The sequence below is a fragment of the Cygnus olor genome, chromosome 3 (assembly GCF_009769625.2).
Source record: "Cygnus olor isolate bCygOlo1 chromosome 3, bCygOlo1.pri.v2, whole genome shotgun sequence".
NCBI classification, from domain to species: domain Eukaryota; kingdom Metazoa; phylum Chordata; class Aves; order Anseriformes; family Anatidae; genus Cygnus; species Cygnus olor.
The window spans coordinates 101,631,738-101,651,984 of NC_049171.1; the positions used below are offsets into that span (position 1 = coordinate 101,631,738).

The following is a 20,247-nucleotide window of genomic DNA, read 5'->3' on the forward strand; positions in this document are numbered from 1 at the left end:
TTTTAAAGTAGAATTATCAAAAATAGAGGAAAGCCTGTGGAATTAAATTTGTCAGGTTTTCAATTCCACTATAGAAATGAAAATTATATTTAGATACTGACTTCTTAAAGCATAAATATGAGGGCTGAAGCTTCACTGTGGGTATTTGTTAAGTAACCCATTCAGTTCCATATACACTGTATGAACCCTCACTTTAATTCATAAACTATAATGTGAAACATTCTGGAATGTTAAGACATACTGGTTGGAAGACTGCCCATCTGGGGGGAATGAATGAGATCTGACTGGGAAGTATGTGGAGAAGCTTTCTCAATTTCTGCATCAACAGTCTGTCCTTGACCTGCAGCACATAGTACCTTGATATGGTACTTCATAGGAAAGGTTCTTACAAAAGTTGAGGAATAGTGTCAGTTAACTCTAGGAGATCCCTGTTTTTTCCTTTAATTCTTGCTTGTTTTCAAGTAGGTCTAGAATTTAGGATTCTTGCTTCGGTCACCTTGCATTCAGAATTTAATCTCACTTTAGCTAAATCGTCGTATTTCCAGCTGCTGATGGTTTTATGCCAAGCTATACTGCAGCCTGAGCTTTATTCTTTCTTACCTCTTTTAAAATTTATTTACATTACATGTTCAGATATATATTTTTTTGTTTGTTGGTTTCAGGGATGTTCTGTTGTGGGCAGGAATATGTGAATGTGTCAGATACCATATGCTGCTCAGGTTCCAGTGGTGAGTCCCTAGCACATGTTAGAAAGAATGACCAAGTGCCAGTAAAATGCTGTGAGACTGAACTTATTCCAAAGAGTGAAGAATGCTGTAATGGAGTTGGATATAATCCTTTGAAATATGTTTGCTCTGACAAGATTTCAGCTGGAATGATGATGAAGGTAATTGATAGAAAATCTCTCAGTAGCTCTGATTTGACGATGGAAGGAGAAATACACTGTTCATAACTATTTTTCTAAAATAGGAATATAAAAACTCTTGTGTGCATTATTCATTTTCACATTACATCCATATTAATACCGAATGAGTTCACCATGATTGATGTTATTGCAATGAATTCTAAAGGAATTAATAATGATTAGCTGCCTCTGTGAAGTGTTGCCCAGCACTTCAGATTAGTACGGTGGCTAAAAGCTGGCGTACTAACAAGACTGGCATATATAGCCAGTTCCCATTCTGTGGCCACTGTTCCTGACAATGTTCCTTGATTGGAAATTGAAATTGAAGTCTCCTGTTCTGATGTATAAAAATGCTATTGCATTTCAGTTCAGGCAGGCAGTATAACATAGATTTCCCCAACCTTCCCCCCCAAAAAATTATTAATAAAAATAAAGCAATTGATATTTTCTTGATGGACTTAATCTTGATCCTATAGAAAACCAGTGGCAATTTTGGCATATATTTCTGCAGTATTAGGTCCCTGTATAACTTTTAGCAATAATGAGGATATTTTTCATGCTTTTGACACAAAGTGAATTATATAGTTTATTTTCACTCCGTTTAAATGTAATAATACACTAAGCAACATAAAAGCACTTCTGTCATTTTTAAGAGCAGCCAGTGACTATATGTGTCAGAAGGAAACGATTTGGCCAAACTTTCAGTTGCAGCTCCAATTTAATTCAACAGAAATTTTCAAGTAATAATATCTTAGTGTTAGATTTATCTGTAAAAAATGTAAGCTGTTATTTATTTTTTTGTTTAAGAAAATAAAATATTTCAAAGGAAGGGAACTCTTTTAATCTATATATATATATTTACATATAAGTATGTATTTATATTTAGAGAGTGAAAGAGAAAGTGGGTCAGAGAGGGTTGGATTTTGTGAATGCTACAATATGGAAATCAGGTAGATATTGTGGAATGTATCACTAAAATAAAAAGAAAAACAAACCAAATCCTACCACATACAGGTGTTCTTATATCCTTTCCATTCACCTGCTAAGGAAATACACAAATATTTCTTCCATTTTCTCCTTTCCTTTTTAAGGATTTCATGTCATTTCATTTCCAGACTGAATAATTTTCTCCCAAGTAAAATCCACACGTTGTGACGAGTCAGCTACAGTTCCTCAGCACATTGTATTAGTTTATGCAAGGCAAAAATGGGTGAGAATAGGATAATGAATTCTAGTATATATCGTGCCAGATCCATGCCTTGGGTATAATGTATAAACTAAGGAGGCACTTTTTATTTCCTTACCCGTAGTGGAAGAGAGAGAGCAGGGCTGTCTTTCTGATACGTATAGATTTACTAATATTAAAAGGACTGATATTCTGACACGTGTCCTGGACCTATAATGTACTTTATTTGTGAATCCAATTCATCTATATCATACATCTTAAATCGATATCTATCACAACATAATTTCTGTAAAAGTTGCCAAGTTTGGGAAATTAAATTACCCAGACTTCATAATCAGCTAACAAACTCATTTCCATAGCTGAATTAAGGAAGCATTAGATATAATCTATTTTTTATTTTCTCTTCTAAGGTTCTGCCTAATGTGCAGAAATATTTGTAGCAACTATTTCACTACATTTCTTTCTGAAACAATATTTTTGTTTAAAAATAATTATTGCTCTCTATTTTCTGGTTTGGTGAAAATATCATTTCATGAATTTTAATATAAACTTGTAGATGTTCAGTGTATATTTCTGTGGATTGTTCTTTATGGGTTAAATCTTATATCTGCCTCAGTGTTTGTAGAGGTTCCCTTACTGCAGCAGAACTTCTGTTTAGGAGTGATGTGGTAGAGGGCACAATTTATATAGCCCATGGATAAAGTTATATAAAAATAAATAAAACAAAAAATAAAATAAAATATATATATATACTTAAAACCCATACGGATCAGGTTCTTAAAAGCTGCCAAGGAATTGCACAGAGCCCTCCTGTGCACTAGGAAAGCTGGGGGTGTGGGGGGGAAGGGAGGCAGGAAAAAGGGGACAGGAATTTGCTACTGATTTGTCACAGGACCTTTGACCTACTGACAATTCTTCAATGTTCAAATGTTTAAATTCTCAGGTAAAATCCCATCCATCCTCATTTGACTACTGACTCTTCAACTTTCAATAAACCCAGTAATTTAGGGCTCCAGTGGTTAAAATTTGTGATGTTTTGTACAAGGAACCTACAAAAAAAAAAGAAAAAATAATCTCTGTTTCTTTTAGAAAGGACTATTAAAGCATTAACGATCAAAGACAGTAGACAGGCCAGAGACTGAAAGGGTTTCCGTATGCTAGAAATACCAACGTACTCAGTGTGTGGTTGCCTGATTTGGATGTTGTGTAAAGACAGAGAAATACTAATGGAAGCATCTGTAAAGAAAGGAAGATTGTGTAAATCTGCCATATTAAAATTGTATGCGTATTCCATAGGTGAAAGAAGAATGCAAGGCTAATATCCTTTGTCCTTTATCTATGGAAAAAACAGCACATTGTGGAAAGTGTGACTTTGATCCTAGGGAGAATATCTGTGCATGGATAAAAAGTTCACAGAGTGCTACAGAAAAGGAGATAAAGGAAGGTGTGTGTCCAGCTGAAGAGGAGACTGTCTACACAGGAAGCCCAAACCAGTATTCATTTACAGGTAAGAAAAAAAATGGCATATCAGATTGGTGATTTGCTAGTGTGTTTTAATTCATCCTGGAGAAAAAGATGTCCCAAATGCTATCAGATATTTTAATTGAACGTGAAGCAATTGTAGTGAAGTAGCATTCCTTCAGAACTAGTCTGTAAATTAGAACAGTATCTTTAGGGGAATGGAGTGGGTAGTAAGAAGTTCGGTGAATACAATAAGGTCTAAAGTTTCTTTCATAAATGTTGCTACAAGTGTTATATCAGACAATGGCCCTACCTAAAGCAAAAACTTCCTTATCTGTCTTTAAAAATGTAAGTAGTTATAGACATTGAAAAAATAAACAATACTTATTTTGTATATTGATAAAAGACTGAGGTGACTCAAATGTAACTTTCTTTTTGTAGATCTGAACCTAGAACCTTTTATCACATACGAGTACAGGGTGGCCGCTTGGAATAGCTATGGAAGAGGCTTCAGTGAAATTAGCAGAGCTGTCACTAAGCAAGATGTGCCACAGCGTGTAAGTCCACTGAAATGGGCCAAAGTAGATAACCGTGAAGACATGATACTTCTGAACTGGGAAGAACCACTTCAACCAAATGGTATTGTTAAGTTTTTAAAAAATGTATGTTCTATCATTATACTGACAGTGTTCCAAAATCAAAAAATGTTTTTAATTAATCACTGAGATATACTTATTCCAAAAACTCTGTAAGAAGAACTTGCTCTAGGTTGAGATCATTTTCATTTTCACAGAAGACAATTTAGTATGTCTCTAAGAAGTGCCTAAAAACCTCTTTTGAGAGGAGTTGTAATGATAATAATAAGGAAATATGATCAGAAAATCACAATCATGTTATAAAATTTTGGGGAGGAGCTTGATACTCATAAGTTCTTTCAGGAAAACTAGGTTATGATTTTCAAACTGTGAAAACTTGGAACAACTTTCCATTGAGATCCACTGAGATGTTGATGTAAAGGTTGAGCAGAGTGACTTTAGAGTAATTGATGCTAACCATTTAAGTGGGATGACTGCCTGTTAGAGTGGTCACCTAGAGATTTCATTCAATATTCTCTGTTTGCAGAGAAGGTTATTATAACATACCATCATGAAGCATTTCTCAGCTATCAAAAAGGAAAACTTTCTTTCTGTGATAGGTCTTATTATTCACTATATCATTCTCCGAGATGGAATCGAGCGTTTTAGAGGAACAGAAACGAGCTTCAGAGACACAAGTGGCATCCAGCCATACCAAGAATATTCGTACCAGCTGCGAGCCTGTACTGTTGCTGGTTGCACAGACAGCAGCAAGGTTAGTGAGTTCGTCTACACGGAACTGGTGCCAGACTTTTATCAGCTGGTGTGGTAACATAAAAATGCTTTTGGAAAGGTGTAATTTGAAGACATGATGATTATTGAGCAAGTAAGTGAAAAGCATCAATAATCTTATTTGGATTCAACTACTGACAGATGTTTATTTGGATCCTAAGGTTGATACAAGCAAGAGGAAGAAGAAAGCAGTAACTCGGTCTTGGCAACACTGAAATTACACTGTAAAAACTGATGTTTGTTAAATAGAAAGCTGCACATGATAGAATAGAGTAAGGAATATTAAAATGCACTTTCTCAAATCCTTGAAATTAAATCTTTGCTTCTCACTAAGATGTATATAACTTCTTCTTCCTTGCTATTTCTTAGTTTACCTTCTTTAGTTCTAGTAGATCAGTTTCTTCAACAACCTTCTTTTTCTGAGGCTGCTTCTACTGTTACCTTCACTGGCTTTCCATGTCTATACTGGCTTCAGGCTTTTCACTTCCTTTGTGCACAGCCTGCCGCCGCTTCTGTTTTTTAAGCAGACAGAATCTCTTTCTTCCCTTTGTCACTGTTTCATTTTTTCTCATATAACTTAGAATCATGGATGCCTTTCACCAGCATTACTATCTAGTCAGCTCTAGTTTCTCTTCTGCAAAGTATCTGCCTTACTCATCATTTGGAAAAACTATTTAAGTGACCTTTTTCACAATAATATCCTTGCTTTGTGAAAATGAATTTCTAGGAGTGCAAATATAAGATACGTGGAACAGAAGTGGGGAATAGTGACTGTGTTTTGTAATTACAGTATCTATGGGGTTGAAAAGGTGGATTTTTTCAGGTTTTTACATATTTTTCTTATTGGTACAAATCTCAGCCAAAAGTATGAGAAAAGAAGGACTGACAGAGGGATAGAGGCAGGCACATAGCCCTCTACCTGCACACACAGCTATGATCTGGAACCTGTATAGCCACAGTTGCTACAACCATAAACCTGAACTAATACATTCTGCTTATTACACTTGTCTGTAATTAAGGAGTTTACTGTTGCAAACACTGAGTCTGCAATTAGAGACTGATTCCATCAAATGTACTAAAGCAATATATTATAGAGGGCACATTTTATATTTAGAGCATAATATAAATACTTTAAAGTGGTACTAACAGAAAAAGATAAGCGATTCTCAAAGAGAAAAAGGTTCAACTCACTTATTAAACTGGTGTAATTTGGATATGCCTCTGTTCAAAGCAGTAGAGATGTGTCAACAGAAAATCAGCAGTCCCTCCCCTTCCCCTTCCCCTTTCCTTTTTTTTTTTTTTTAACAGGAAGAGTTAAAAAAGTGTGAGCTTAACAAGTGCTAAGTTATTCTATCTTTCAGAATCTTTGGTTTCCTTACAAAAACATGGAGTTACACATAACTTTGATAGAGTTCAGATTGCACTGGATATATTGAGGTTTAGCCCCATGTTTACTGGTGCTTAAAACATATGAAATCAGGCAGTTAAAATGCAGAGACACTGACGAACCATATGGAAGAGAGTTATCAAGAGTTTTCAAGCAATACAGTTTTTGTTGTTTCACCCTGTGCTATACACCGCAGCTAAAATTGTGGTGAACCTTTTGTGATAAATTGTAGACATAGACTTATGTAATATATTCAAGGTCAGATTTCATTGTGAAAAAGGAGGAAAAAACTAACTAGTTCTCCAGGCTCTTGGTAATGATATGCCAGGCCAAACAACATTTTAAAACAAAAGTGACATTCTCATTGATCATGGTATCTAGTGTACTATTACATTAAATTGCTGTTTAATTCATATGTCTTCAGGTAGTTGCAGTCACTGTCCAAGGAGTCCCTGAGAGCGTTCAGCCACCAGACGTCAGTGCTTTGAACTCAACAGCATTGCATCTAAGCTGGATTGCACCCAAGAAACCAAATGGTATCATCAGAGAGTACCAGATCAGTCAAGTGGGAAAAGGACTTATTTACACTGACACTGGAAGCAAAATGCAACACACAGTATCAGGTAAGGAAGCAGAACTCTCTGAGAATCTAATGTCCCGTCCTTAAAAGTAATAACATTAAAACTGCCACCTGTCAGTAACTTTTAAATCTGACCTTTTGTGCACAGTTTAGAAATGCTTTATACCAATTTTACATACCTTAAATTTATTTTCTTCAAGCTTTTCAATTCAGGCTGCTGATGTTAAAATACTAATAATTTCAAAATTATAAAACTAATCTATCCAGCTCAATTCACGATTCATGCTTTGCGGTGAGCTTGAGCTCTCAAATATTCTGTGTAGGCTTGACATCCCTTAACACAGATATGACTCTCTGTTTTACCATTAATGTGCAGTAATGTGGTTGAAGTCACTGGTGCCACTGTGAATGTGTAGCAGTGTAGGAGCAAGAAAGATACAATACTTTATGCCTGAGATATGAAAAAGGAAAAGAAAGGGAAAGATTAGGATTCTGTTTATAATGTTAAATATTGCTTATATACATTTTTTAAATGCTTGGTGAAATTTCATGGATGTGCATGTATCTGAAAGAAGCTTTAGTCAAGAGATTTTGGGGGGAAAGATTTAACTCAGATGTATTATTGTCACATTCATTTTTTAGTTATATTTGAATTTTACACGGAAGCAAAATTATACTTAATGAACCGATGCTTCTCTTGAATACAAAAGATGAACATAAACTTTTTGGGATACCTTTTCACACTTCTTGACCTCAGGTTGCTTAGTAAATTCTTGTGTTTGTGTTTTTTGAGAATTCATAAATACATTATTCTTTCTTTCTTTTTTTTTTTTTTCCACCTGATGGAAAACACAAAGATTCATATGTTATAGTTGTTATAGGCACCATATAAAATCCACCTAAGTAGAAGTTGACTTAGGGCATATCAAAGCCATCCAGCATACTTCCCCTCCCAACCTCCCCTCAGAGCATGAGTTCAGTGTCAGGTTGGATCCCTTCATGTTTTCAAATAGATCCTTCTTGTTGTGGCTGCTCACAGAAGACTAAAGGATGGCTGTTCCTCTTTGACAGTAGCATGCTCAAGCATAAAATTCATCAACGGTATATTAAACCTATCACCATATTCACTTCTTCTGGAGATGGCGTATTAACAAGAGTATCCCTGTTTGTAGTGTTTATATTTCAGAATTGCTATTTTAAGTTTGTGATGTAAAGAACACCTACCAACAAGCAATGATTTATCACTCAAGCCCATTTGAAAAATGCTTCTTCTGTGCTCCTGGTTCCTTCCCAATAAGCACCTATAAGCTCCAGAGTAACTGAGATTTTTAATGTAAGCAATACAGTTTTTCCTTACCAGTTGCAAGGGAGAGGAAGTAGTTACCTCCTGAGAAACAAAGATCTTTTTTTCTTGTGTGCTGCTATTCCATTAAGCCATTGTCCAATGCTGCCGTGTTCAGCCAGGAACAAAATAAGTGATCGTTCCTCCTGACAGTCATAATCGAATTCTGTGCTGTTTTCTGTGGGATGTTTCTTAGGTAATAATGTGGAATTCATGGCAGTGATTTTGCAGTGTGGATAATTACTGCTCTCTATATTCAAAGAATAAGCTAAAACAATCAAATTTATTTCATACATAATCTCAAATGTTTGAACTAACTATTGTGTATTCCCTGTGGATGTAGGTTTTGATTTTCTTCTTTTTTTTTTTTTTCTTTCCAAAAATGTCTGCTTTTCCCTGAGCAACAGATGAACGTTAATGAAGCTGTAGCATTAGTATTTCTTGAGACTTTGAATCTAGGGTCTTGCAAATAACAGACAAGAAGGCTAGCACCTTGCCACTGCACCATTGTCCCGCTGCTTATTTTTAATTACATCAAAGCTTTGGAAACATGATCCCACAAATGCTTTGTGGGAATAGCGGTGAATGTGCTCATCATGTGAAATCCATAAATTGCTTATAATCCTCTCAAGATGTTAAAAAAAGCATTAAGTAATTGAAGACAGGAAGTCCTCAGTTAATTATTTAGAGGTGTTATCAATGCTTTGAGCAAACTGAAGCATTTTCTGCTATCTCACTGAGTTGAATGCCACTGGGACCCAGGGGCAGCAGCCATCATCTTCTCATATTCTCTAATGCAAACAGCACATGGCAGCTTGTCAATAAAAGACCTTTTTATATCATTTATTACTGAACACTTCCACTACCCTGTACAGAACAATTTGGATGACAGTTATGGCATTGTTTCACTTTGCGTTACTACTCCTTTACAAATGGGCCTGCTAATGCTCTGCAGTGGGGGGCAGGCATAGGGTAAGACTAAAAAAATAATTAGGGGAATTGTAAGAGAAAGCTAAGAGTGCCCTCTTCAGCAGCAGCAGGTGGGTTTATAGCAATAACTCTTCTCAAGTTCCCCTTTTTTGTACACTAAAGATCATATCCCAAATAAGAGGCTTTATCAAGCATTCATAGGAAGAATCATCTTTAGGTAAAAGCCAGATAAGATCATTTATATTTACGTTAGGAAAAGAAACAAGGTTAAAAAAATATTATGTGACTGAATGGCTTCAGTTTCTTTCATTGAAATATATTCTCCATTTCAAGGTAGTGAAAACTGAAAGGACACGGTAATGTTGTCACTGGTCAACCCTATCTCAATGCAGCCTTGAATTATTAGTAATATTTATCTAAAAAGCTCATGAGGATGGAAGGGTTGTGTAAGGCTGTGGTCAGAAATCTGACATCTTCCTGAGTAAATTCCCATGGCAGGGCCCAAGAGCGTTAGCCTGAGAGCTAATTACTGACCTTGCTGGAGCCATACCCACAAATGCAGACAAACAGTATCAGAAATAATTGATTTGGCTACTAGGACAATGCATTCTTTAAAAAGCTGTTTCACAACCCTTTTGGCAAACAACAAATGCTGCAATAATGAAACAGATTTCTAAGGCTAAAACAACTAAATAATAGTAGACCAAAAAAAAAAAAAAAGAAAAAGGAGGGGTGAAGTATCCTCTATTGAACAATCACATAGAGAAATTGGAAAAACAAAATGCTGTTTACGTTACAAAATTATCTTACCTGTTATTTTTATTATCAATCACAGACATAGCTTTGTACAGAGCTTTCCAAAGCATACTTAAGACAAGGTCTGTAATGCAGAGGTTTAATAATGTAGATAAAAATCTGCTATGACTGCTCCATGTATGACTAAAGGTTTCAGGTATCAGAATTTCACCAATAAATTTAGTGAAACCATGTGCTCTTTTTTTAATGCCCATTTTTCTCTTTAAAGTGTAGTTGTAAATGAGTATTGCTTTATTATGCATGTTTCCTTTAAAAGTGAACATGACTCCCTTTAGGGGAATTCAAGTAATTTGTTGCCACAGTAATCTTTTCTATCCTGAAATGTTAAATACTTGGCTTTCCTCCATGCCTTTGCCTCTCTCTAGTCTGCAAGTGTCATTTCCTCCCTTCTTACTTTTATACCCAGTGTTCAGATGATTTTTCTTCTTTTCCAGTTCATGATTAGGTTACAGTCAGGGCTGTCCCTCTGAGTCATCTCTTTATTTTCTCTCCTTCATGTCTTGTGTAGTTTGTAAGCAGCCTGCATGTCTTCCATTCATTACTCTACCTTTCTACATAATTGTTGCTTCTTATTGCTATTTTTTTGCTAATAGGTTTTAATTAAAATGTCTGCATACTGACTGTAAGCAAGGATTTGTTTATAAACAAAGATATTTCCCAAACTTTGTCACAGAACTGCATTGTTCTTGAAGTAATTACAATTAGGCATAAGCTACATCAAAAGTATGGTCACTAAGCCAAGCAATTACAAATTGACCTGCATAATATGTATGAATTGACCTGTCTAATCCTAATTCAGCCTCGTTCACATAAGCATCTTGAAATGGTCTGTGTGACAATAGAACAGTAATTTGTAGGTAGGACTGCTGCCTCACTTGGTGCACAAGATACATCTCTTCCAGGCAGACCAAAAAAAAAAAAAAAGATTCCTGTAAATAAAACTGGTACTGCAGTTTCTGCAGTGTTTAGTAGGGTTAATCCTTCAGGGAATCTCATTGTAGATGGGCCTAATTCTAAGTCTGTCTGCAGCTAAATATCCTTTTGTCTCAGCAGACGTTAGGCACCTATAGGCAGGCCTAGAAAACCCAAGGTCCATGGGAATGCAAAACACAATGAGGGAGGCCACAGGGATAGCACAAGCCCATTTTCTGACCAGCTTGTGCCCTCAGCCAAGACTAATGTAGTAACCTGGGCCTCCACAGTCTGGTCAGCAGTTAAAGCTGAGCTCTGAGATGTTCAAGCCAGGCTCACACGGAGGTCTGAATCTTTAAAGATTTGATCTGTTAAAACTGTAAGCACTATTTAATGGGTATGCACAAATGGCTTTTCTAAAGCTTTTCTAAAGCCAAATTTGGGTACATTTTGTATGAGCAGTCCTAAAATCCAATTCTTAACCAGTGCGCAACTTGATGTCAAAACTGAAGTCATTGACACAAAGCAAATAGATGTTTGAAAATTTCCAAGGAACATTCAAAGTAAGATATTCTCTTTTAGTCTCATTCAAGGATGCCAAGCATAGAAGGTTTGGGGTGAAAAAATAGTTCTAAAAAATGTACAGGTAACTAAAATTAGTATCTTGGAACCTGGTTATCATCCCTTTTTCTGACTGTTGTATAGCAGTTATAGCAAAATCTTGTAAAAAATAATAGGAAAAAATAGGGACAAAATTGAACAAATAGAAGTTGGACAAGGGACAAGAACAGAGTATGTCTTTGGACTTGTTTGCAGTTTAGTTGGAAAATTCATGTTCAAGTAAGGGTTTATTGTTCTCTTTTCTCATTGTTGCAAATATATTTGTATTAAATGTTCAAAACATTTCAGGGTTTTCAGCTGTTCACTTCCAAAGCTCTAAGGAATTACATTTTCAAGTGCTTATCTGTTGGAAAGCTTTGAATTTCTTTGGCCATCACCAATTATCATAGAATCATAGAACAGCTTGGGTTCGATGGGACCTTAAAGACCATCTATTTCCATCCCGTCTGCCATGGGCATGGACACCACCCTCTAGATCCAGTTGCCCAGGGCCTCGTCCAACCTGGTCTTGGAACACCTCCAGGGATGAGGCATCCACAGCTTCTCTGGGCAACCTGTGCCAGTGCCTCACCACTCTCTGAGTGATTATGGAGAATATGTCTTTGTCAAGAATGTTTAGGTACTTTCCAGCAATGTCTTAACCATTTTCTGCAGCCAGAAGTGTAGTTTCAAAAAAAAACAGCTTAAGAGACTGAGTAAATTCTCAGAAGGTTCATATGGGTTGAGGTCTGGACTGTAGTTACTATGCTACAAGTGGTATCTAAGTTAACTGATTTGAAGCTAATTGAGATATGTCTATATGAGGGGCTTCCATAGATCCATTGCAACATAGTTGCGTATTCAGTCTGAATTTTGTCAAGTATTTTAACTAGTAGATTTATTTCTAAGTTAGCAAGAATTCACTATTACAGTATTATTCAGATGTAAAAGAAGAATGACTAAAATTTTATGTTTGCCCGAAATATTAAAAGTTAAATTTACCTTTAAATCCAGTACTTCCTTATAGTGACAGAATTTTGGGAATGCCTTCGTCTAACCTCTGTTTCCTCTTTCTAGGTCTGCAGCCATATACTAACTACAGCTTCATGCTTACTGCATGTACATCTGCTGGGTGTGCTTCCAGCCAGCCACTTTCAGGTCAAACTTTGCAATCTGCTCCTCACGGTAAGGAGAAAAGGCATTCTTAGAGACCTGCAAAGACATAGTCATAAGGGCTTGTATTTTGTAATAGTTTAACAAGGTGCAAAACTCCACAATCATCAATCAAGCTATCATGGATAAATTTACACAGGAGAATCCATCTCTTTTCTAAGAGCATTTGGATCTCAACATGCTCTTTATACTGACTGCCTGGCACTGTACTTCTGCTTTGTTTTTGTGACAATTTTTCCACATTCATCTTTAAGTTAGCAAGGTTAGATTTAGCAGATATCTATTTTTCAAATCACAAATAAATATGCAGAGACAGCTAGGCATAGAAAGGCTGTAGCCTTTGGCTTTGTTCTCCATTATTACGTACCTTATCTAGTTAGTTACGTTTAATGAGGGTTAAATTCAGAATGTGTTGTTAAATTCTCTTATCCTCTCTGGCTATGTTTTATGCTTTTGTTACATTGCTGAAAGCAACAGCACAAACTGTGCGACACCTTTCATTGTTTGTCATAAAATTAAAATAGTGTCATTGTGATGTTAATAGGGGTATGGCCAAAACCTCATCATATCATAGTCAGCTCAACAGAAGTGGAAATCTACTGGACTGAACCAAAGAAACCTAATGGACTCATTACTCAGTATCAATTATTTCGTGATGGAGAACAGATATTCTTGGGTGGTAGCAGAGACCTGAATTTCACAGATGTTAACCTGCAGCCTAACAGTAGGTAAGGCATGTTAAAGCAGTTTGGTGATATGTGAAATGTGTTCAAAACAAGTGTTTGTGAAACGTACAAAAATGTAAATTACTCTTTTAACAAAAGAAAAATCTCTTATTGTATTATTTAATTATTGGAAAACTGGTAAGGTGCACTTTTAGGAAGCTATCAATGGTGGAGAGCCTTAATCAACTGACTTCTCTCTCTTTTTTTTTTTTTTTTTGAGAATGTCATTCTGACTGACTGAAAGAGGGGGAAGCTTTCTATATTCCCCTTTGGTTGATGGTTGTTCGTGATTGGTTGTTTTATTTCTTATGGAATATACTTAGAAAAATTAAAGTCTTTAAATGTTAAACAGCACCGAATGTCATTTATTATATTTTTGTGCATATTGAACATACTGACATGAAAGCATCAGCTGCTAATACTTTAATTAGGCCATTCTGGAATTTGTTTGGGAATTTTTTGGTTAATATTTCTTATGTAAGCTAATGTACATTTTAGTGTAAAAATTATTGTTCTGGTAAAGAATCACTTTTCTCATGTCAAGAAATCTTAAAGGTGAAAGTGCTCACTAATGCAGTATTTGTAGTCTGTTCACTTTAAATTGGTGAAAATCGGAATGTTCCATTACTGATATGCTTAAAGCTTCTAACCATAGTGTCTACCGATCTTTTTGTGTTTGTGCAGATATGTTTACCAGCTGGAAGCCAGCACCTGGGGCGGCAGCAACAGTAGTGATAAATACGTTATACAAACACCAGTAGGAACACCAGAGAAAATTCATGTCCCATATAATGTCACAGTAATTGATGCATATTCTATATTTTTAGCTTGGGACACACCAGGTAAAAACATATTTCTATGTAGTACTTTGTAGCAAAATGAAAGGATAGAAAAAATAGTATATTAAGGCAAGCAGCTGAATCATTCTGATTTTTTATTCTTTGTATTTGGTTTTAGTGTTGGTGTGATTTAAATAACTAGTATCTAAAGCTGCTGTTTCTCAGAGACATTATTTTAATAATGTTGACCTATATACTTGACACGGGTATTGTGAGGATTAGCTAATCAAAAATCCATGTATTAATTTGATCTTGTAAACTATTACTGAGCACAAGTAGTAAGGGGAAAAAAACAATTACACTGAAAATGAGTTTTCCCTTCTATTCCGACCAACCTGAGTTACAGGGAGGGAGACCTGTCAAACTTTTGGGTTGTTGATGCCTTGATAACTATGCTGGCAACTAAAATGTCCAGTTGTCCTGCACAAAGCAATTTAGAACTCCTTTAAAAAAAGGTTTAAGAGTATAGTACAGAGATCTGATGCTAGCTTTGACCTGATGGAATAAGTTTTATTCACCACAGCACCTTAGTGTTATGTGGACTTATTACCTTGCAGTATTGTAGGTCAGGAAAGGCCCAGAAATTTTTCAGCTCTTGGTCCTTTGCTCCTGAACATGGCCAGGTTGTCTTGGCCTGCTACAGAGGTAGGCTAGGCAGGAATATTTGAATAACAGCATCTTTTTTATATTAGAAACTGTGTTCCATTTTGTTAACGTAGATCACAGCTTAAGTGACTGGTGTGGTTTGCTGATACGATAAAAATGATATGGTATAGTTACTGTGGGACAATGAGAGCAATGTAAATGAAAAGTTTTCTGTCTTGTGTAGTTCATCTCCAACAAGGTGTTTGCCAGTTTCTAGACATTAGTTTTTTTCAGTTATAGTGAGGTCAGGTTTTTGGACACTTCAGATGTCTGCATATTGCAATAGCAACAATATATGTTTTATCAGTGAATTCAAGGAAGTTTTGATGTCACCTCTTCCTAATTATTTAAGATGTTTGTACTTTGCAGAGCAGTCACAGTAGCATCAATTGGCATTAAAAATAAAGTGACCTAGTAAAGGTGTTTTGCCTTCAGTGCTGGATCGCAAGTATTGTGGTAGTGCTTAGCAGTGTTCACCCTACCCATTTAAGCAATGATTAATAAATCTATAATACCCTGAGCTGTCAATCTTTTAGTTTTCAGAAGCACAAAATCCATTATAGAAATGATATAATATATGAAAAAGATTAAAATCTTAAATTGAACTTTTCTCCCTACTGCCTGGAAGGATTTAGAACCCAGCAGAAGGCAGGTGAATTCGAATGGCATATAATCTACAGTTGGTTTTATTGGAAAGTGACTCATGCTGTATTATAGTTTTGATAATAAATATAATTTAAGATACAAAATATTCAGCAACATTATAGATTTAAAACATAGGAATATACTGGAAAAGCATAGGCTTGTGTTGAGTGGGGCATTTCCCAGAAAACGTTGTCCTTCTTGTTCTGGACCTTTTCTTTTCCAGCTGCTCAAATTCCTGTTACTCATAGCAGGTTACAAACGTGCAAGGAGAATCGGGCTTTGTGTAGTACATTTGGTAATATTGCAATGAAGATGGTGTGTACAAAGGTTTCTATATTCCTGAAACCACAACATCAGAGGGTTGAAGAAGAGGTTGGATGTTATGAGTCTACTGTAGAGGATGAGGGGTAGATATATTCACACAGCTGCAGGAATTGCTCTCCTCAGTCATGGGAAAGTACATCTTTCTTTCCAGGTACTGGGATGCATCCTGAAAGCTTATCTTTTGTGGAAATTTGGAGACTCAGTCCCTTCCTCTCTCACCGTGTTGTGGTGTCTGTTATTTTAAGCTTTCAAACTTTAAGTTTGAATAAGGGATTCTTTATGCAGTGCCCCTGATAGGATAGGCAGGAAAGGAAAAAAATGCTGTTGTTTTTATCACAGAGCCCCAGGGCCACTAGCTGATCTTTCTTAGAGGGATGGGGAATATTAAGAGCAGAGGAATGTTACTTCATGATACTAAAATAAACACTGTGTGTGGAAGCTAGAAATTAGTTCCTGACTGTTCATAATCCTGCTTCATGTTCTTTCTGAGACCTTTGCACTCTTGGTGTTTTTTTTCACAATAGGAAGACTTTGGGGCATGCAGGTGGAGGTTTATTTTGGAGGTTCTGGTGTTCTGGTATGAGATACAGCCCATTAACAGGCCCTGTGCATGCAGACCTCTGAGGCCACATATATCCCCAACTTGCTGGAATTCACATGTCACTGTGTGATGTAGTAACCTTTTCTCGTTTTTTTCTTTATGTGAATCCAACATGGTATATTGAAATAATACATTTTTCCATTTGAAACACAGAATGCAGCTTTTATTATACAGATTGTCATTCACTCCTCGACAAGAGGGTTGTTTTAATTGATACAGTCTTCATGAAAATGTGCTTTATATTAGCCAAGTTTTGATGAGAGGGTGGTAGGTCATAATGTCTTCCTGTCTCTGGATATCAGGGATGCTTTGGCATTCTATCTACTTATCTGCTGTAATAAATTTAGATCAAATATTCACCCTCAGTATTAATTAATGGCATCGTATTATGAAGACCTTCCTTTTTGATTGCTTTCATTATAATGTTTCAAAATCTGTGATGTATCTAAATCTTATAACTTTACAGATATGTGTCATTTCACAACTCCTGACTTAACTAAATAGCAAGGTAGCCAAGTAGTGGCTAAAGTGATGGATTTAGAAAAAAAATATTTGACACACCTCACTCACTATGGAAAATAGGACTTTATTTTCTGAAATGGGCATCCCATTATCTTGTGTTGCATTGCCTCAGTGAACAGACCTCAAAGGTATGGTACATTTCACTGATACGTTACTGAAGGATACATTACAATTATTGTGGAACTATTAGTGCCATGGATAGAAGCAGAAAAGCTGGATGGGAAAAAAAAAATAATTCTCCCAAGGCATATCCATAAATGTTATTGATAGGTAGGCAGGTAGCTGTCCTGCATTTCAACTCATTGACAACCCCATTGGTCCTCACTGGGGGCCTGATTCTCCTGCATATGCTCAGTTGCTGGTAATAACAAGAAAACAGAACATGCTCAAAAGAAATAAGATTCTGTCCTCTGCTCTGGCATTATTTCCTTCATATGTTAATAAAAATGCCTTCTATCATCATGTTTTAACAATCAACTTCATCCATCTCTGGGTTTCCTTTAGCACTTAGAGTAAAGGCTGTGTAACATGTCTGGATTTCTATTTTGATCAAACTTGGTATTTGAATAACATTTGTCCCTTATCTTTGTCTCTTAGCTTCCCCAGCTAACCTGGTTTCGTGTTTATTTCAGAAGGTGGTCTGACAAATTGTGCTGACTTCTGCTAAGGCGATGTTACATTTCCTCCTTTCAGTTTTCTAATATAAATTAGTGTTCACACCACATCATTGCAGGCCAAATTTTTCGAAGTTCTGTGTCTTGAAAGTAATCATCATCTCCATCTGCTACTGTCTTCAAAGTCTTGTTGGGAACACTTCTTACAACCAGAATGAGATACCTGGATACATAAAGTTTATTTTTCATGCTTAATATCAGAAAGCCAAATACATATTTTTATTGTCTGAGATTAAATAATAAAATATTACTTTAGACTTTATTCTCCTGTTTTAAAAAAAATAGAATTATCATTCTTGTTTTTAATATTTGTTGACTTTAACTGAAACAATTCAGCTATTTTGCTTTAATTGTGATGGAGTTTCATATCATATTAAACAGTTTTTCATCAATTGACTTCAGAGAGATTTTTGGTGACCAGTCTGTAAAACAGGCAGTGGCTTTCTTCCCCAAATCTAGGCAACTTGTGCTTCAGATTCAATTTTATGAGCTCCACTAGTTTTGAAGTACACAGAGCAGTCAAACCAAATTTGCAGAGTTTTTGCATAGAATTGTCCATTGAACATTATCCAACTATGCCCCCCAAAAAAAAGAAAAAAAGGTTTAGTTTGATTGACTTGTCCCATTGCAATGTGTGCACCTGCTGTGAAATGAAGTCACAGAGAAAAAAAGTGGAATAATTTAACTTTTTTATTTGTAAAGATAATCAGGGTTTTTCTGATTACATCTTAACTTCATAAATGTTAAATAACCTATCAGCATCTAGTTGTTGTAAATTATGAAAAAGAGTATTGCTGGGAATATTAACCAACTAAATCCTTGTTCTTTAGTGAACATGAGAATGTGTTATGGCAGGTTGTCATTGTGCTCGTGGTAACTTTGACACCAAATAACAAAACTGCCATTTGCACTTAGGGTAAATTGGTTCTCTTGTGCTTTTACGGTTCCTTTTATTCTGACATAAATTTATGAACTCTGGAACTAACCAAGTCATGTGGTTTCCCAGCTGACTTGAACAAATAGGCCCATTTCGTTTCCTTCAGTCATCAGAGCACACAAGGTAGTCATTTCAGAGTGGCCGCAGATGCTAAAGGCTATTCTGGAACATAAAAAGTTTTTTTGACGTGTTTCTGTGTTGCATGGGTGGAGTTCTTCATTTTTACAGATTATAAAGTGATCCTTTGATCTTAGCATTCAATTAATTTAATCAAATTGTGGAAAAATATTAGAATATTTCATGTAGTTTTATTTACAACTTCCTGTTCACTTCCTCAGAATATTTTTTCTGCTGACCATATTTATTATTGGTATCATTCATTAAACATTTGCAGCCTTTAGGAGGAGGAGATTAAGATCATGGATTTTTGTTTTAGTATTTCTGCTGAGATATGGACTGAATGTTGGACAGAGGTAAGAGTTATGTTGAAACAGGTATCCTTTGCTTCGTATTGACATCTGGATTCAGCTGTCCTTGCTTGTACTTAATCTTGCTTGGGAACTCAGGTATTCCGAATAGTTCAAATTTTTAAGGTTTCTGGTGATTTTGCCTAGAATAAATGCACTTATCAGATGCACAAAAATGAATTATATGAATTACGTGTCACTTCATACGTTAGTGAACATTTCTTGCTGAAATACCTGGTCTGTCATAAGGACTGGAGAAGAAGGCTACCTTACCTTACCTTAGCAAAAAATAATTTTCTTTCTTGCAGAAGCCATCTACTATACTTCAAGATCACCTCTCAGCTTTCCTTTGTGAACAACTTAAAAAGCTGTATTTCTGTTATTCTGTTCTTAATTATTTTTCTTTGAAACTTTACATTGAGAAAAAAAAAACATTGGTATTTTTGTACTTTCTGTCTCCTTCTCCCTTTATCTCTGTCAGTGGCTAATGTCAGCATCTTCTTCATGTAAACTGAGCTGTTGAATAAGCTTGAAGCCATGCCTCCAGTTCAGGGCTATTTTTTCAGTTTTTTAGTATAACAGCATTTCCTTTGTCTAGCATCTAGTGAGGCAGCATATTTGTATTTCTTTGGGATCTTTATGTCCCACTTTTCTTCTGAGAATTGTAGAAACTTGGTATTTCAAAGATTTTTCTGATCTTCCAAAGTACATCTGTTGTTTATAGTACCATAAAGAAATTTGAAATCTCTCCAATTTCTTGTATTTTTTTTAATGTGCATATTCATAACAGTGGAAAAAATTGCATTATTGCTTCAGGGTGATAGTATCAACCCATATACTTTATCAGAAAAGCACCAAAGCCACGATGACAAGAAAGAAGGGACTTGTTTTCCAAATTAACAAACAAAGTTTCCCAAGATCTGGATGAGTCTCAGAACTGCTTAAAGGCATCTGGTCCTTGATGCAATCACAAAGACATCTCTGTGACATCCAAAGTAGGTATTGTGTTGAAAGAACAATGTGCTCTTGCTAATCAGATGCATCTTGACTCATTTCAGAAAGGTACCTTGTCTACTTCTTTTTGTACTTTGTTTTTACTTAAGGCTATGCCTTAAGTGACTGCAGAATGAAGGAAATACACTTAACTGACAAACTCTTCATTGGTTATTCTCTTGGTTTTATGAAACCGCTGCTGTCTGTGTAGAACAGT

At 35.8% G+C, this 20,247-nt stretch overlaps 1 protein-coding gene across 1 annotated transcript in view; it reads left to right on the forward strand.

Annotated features, from left to right (window-relative positions):
• Positions 1-20,247, forward strand: part of USH2A (usherin) — a 420,079-nt gene that overhangs the window by 337,141 nt on the left and 62,691 nt on the right. Inside the window, 8 exon segments of the mRNA XM_040551919.1 lie at positions 663-886; positions 3,387-3,597; positions 3,993-4,190; positions 4,747-4,901; positions 6,730-6,928; positions 12,563-12,670; positions 13,203-13,386; positions 14,068-14,225. Coding sequence (XP_040407853.1) covers positions 663-886; positions 3,387-3,597; positions 3,993-4,190; positions 4,747-4,901; positions 6,730-6,928; positions 12,563-12,670; positions 13,203-13,386; positions 14,068-14,225 — 1,437 coding nt within the window.